Consider the following 1,348-nt stretch of genomic DNA (forward strand, 5'->3'; position numbering starts at 1 on the left):
CCTGAGGTACCCCTGATTTAACCATTTTGACATCCGACAGTACATTCTTGAACAAAACCTGCTGCGTTCGGTCTGCTAAATACGACTCAAACCACGCAACAACAGTATCAGTCAATCCGTAATCGTACCGCAACATATTCAAAAGTATATCATGGTTGACACAGTCGAATGCCGACGACATATCCAGGAATGACATCATTGAAATATTTTGAATGTCCGTTGCAGAAAACAAGTTTGACAAGACATGTAGTAACGCTGTCTCAGTTGAGTGGAATCGTCTATATGCCGACTGGTAGATTGGCATCAAACTATTTTCATACAAATAGGCTAGTAGACTTTTCATCACAACACGCTCAACAATCTTTGGTAAGAACGAAAGGTTTGATATTGGTCTGTAACTTTTAACGTCGTTTCCATCACAGCTTGTTTTCTTCAAAATAGGAACAACTATAGCATGTTTGAAACTAGTTGGAAATTTACCCACTTTTGAACAAAGGTTAGTAAAACTAGTGAGGAAGCGAATAAACAAACCTAAATATTTTTTTAAAACATGTGTCGGGATGACGTCAAGTGAACTTGTTTTTGATGGAGAGCTGAGTATGACATTTTTTAACTCAGCCTCAGTGATTACTGGAAACGATGAAAACAAGCAATCATTTGACGATCTACATCTCTCATTCAACGGAGTGGAATTTACATCCGTTGTCTGAATAATCTGATCAACCCTGTCTGCAAAAAATTTCGTAAACTGATGAGCATTTAATATAACATCATTATTAGAGAAATCACATCTTGAACCTTTTGATAGCATTTTGTTTACAATTTGCCATCTGTTTTTGGACCCGTTGTTTATTTTTATTAAATTATTCCAATACTTCGTACGCTTGTCAGAAAAAAGATCGTTCTTAGTCTTTAGTGAGACAATCCAACCATTCCTATTCATATCTGTTGAACATCTTCTGTAGAGCCGCTCCATCCTTCTGCAATATCTTTTGGCCCGCAAGCAATCTTCATCAAACCATGGAGCCGCACGCTCACCTCTGTCAAAGATCACCCGTTTGGGTACCAGCCTGTCAATGATACTCTTCAACTCTTCATTAAAAATTTTTAGCTCATCATCAACATCATTGCTGAGGCAAGAACCAGACAGGGGAGAATTTAAGACAGCTTCAATAAATCTATCCTCATCAATATTTTTCCATGATCTGACAAACCTTTTTGTTGGGATACGACATGGTTTAGCAATTATTGTTTCCACTGTTATAAAACNTGTGATCAGAAAAAACTCCATGAGGTAAGACTGTAGTACTAATAATAGGAAAATCAACGGAGCTAACAACCAGATCCA

The 1,348-nt window shown here is 37.4% G+C and overlaps 1 protein-coding gene across 1 annotated transcript in view; it reads right to left on the bottom strand.

Moving 5' to 3' along the window:
• Positions 1-1,348, bottom strand: part of HELRODRAFT_175105 (hypothetical protein) — a gene marked incomplete at both ends in the record, with an annotated part of 5,359 nt that overhangs the window by 2,985 nt on the left and 1,026 nt on the right. Inside the window, one exon of the mRNA XM_009022542.1 lies at positions 1,039-1,214. Coding sequence (XP_009020790.1) covers positions 1,039-1,214 — 176 coding nt within the window. The remainder of the gene's footprint in view (positions 1-1,038; positions 1,215-1,348) is intronic.

The sequence above is a fragment of the Helobdella robusta genome, assembly GCF_000326865.2.
Source record: "Helobdella robusta unplaced genomic scaffold HELROscaffold_32, whole genome shotgun sequence".
In the NCBI taxonomy this organism is placed as follows: domain Eukaryota; kingdom Metazoa; phylum Annelida; class Clitellata; order Rhynchobdellida; family Glossiphoniidae; genus Helobdella; species Helobdella robusta.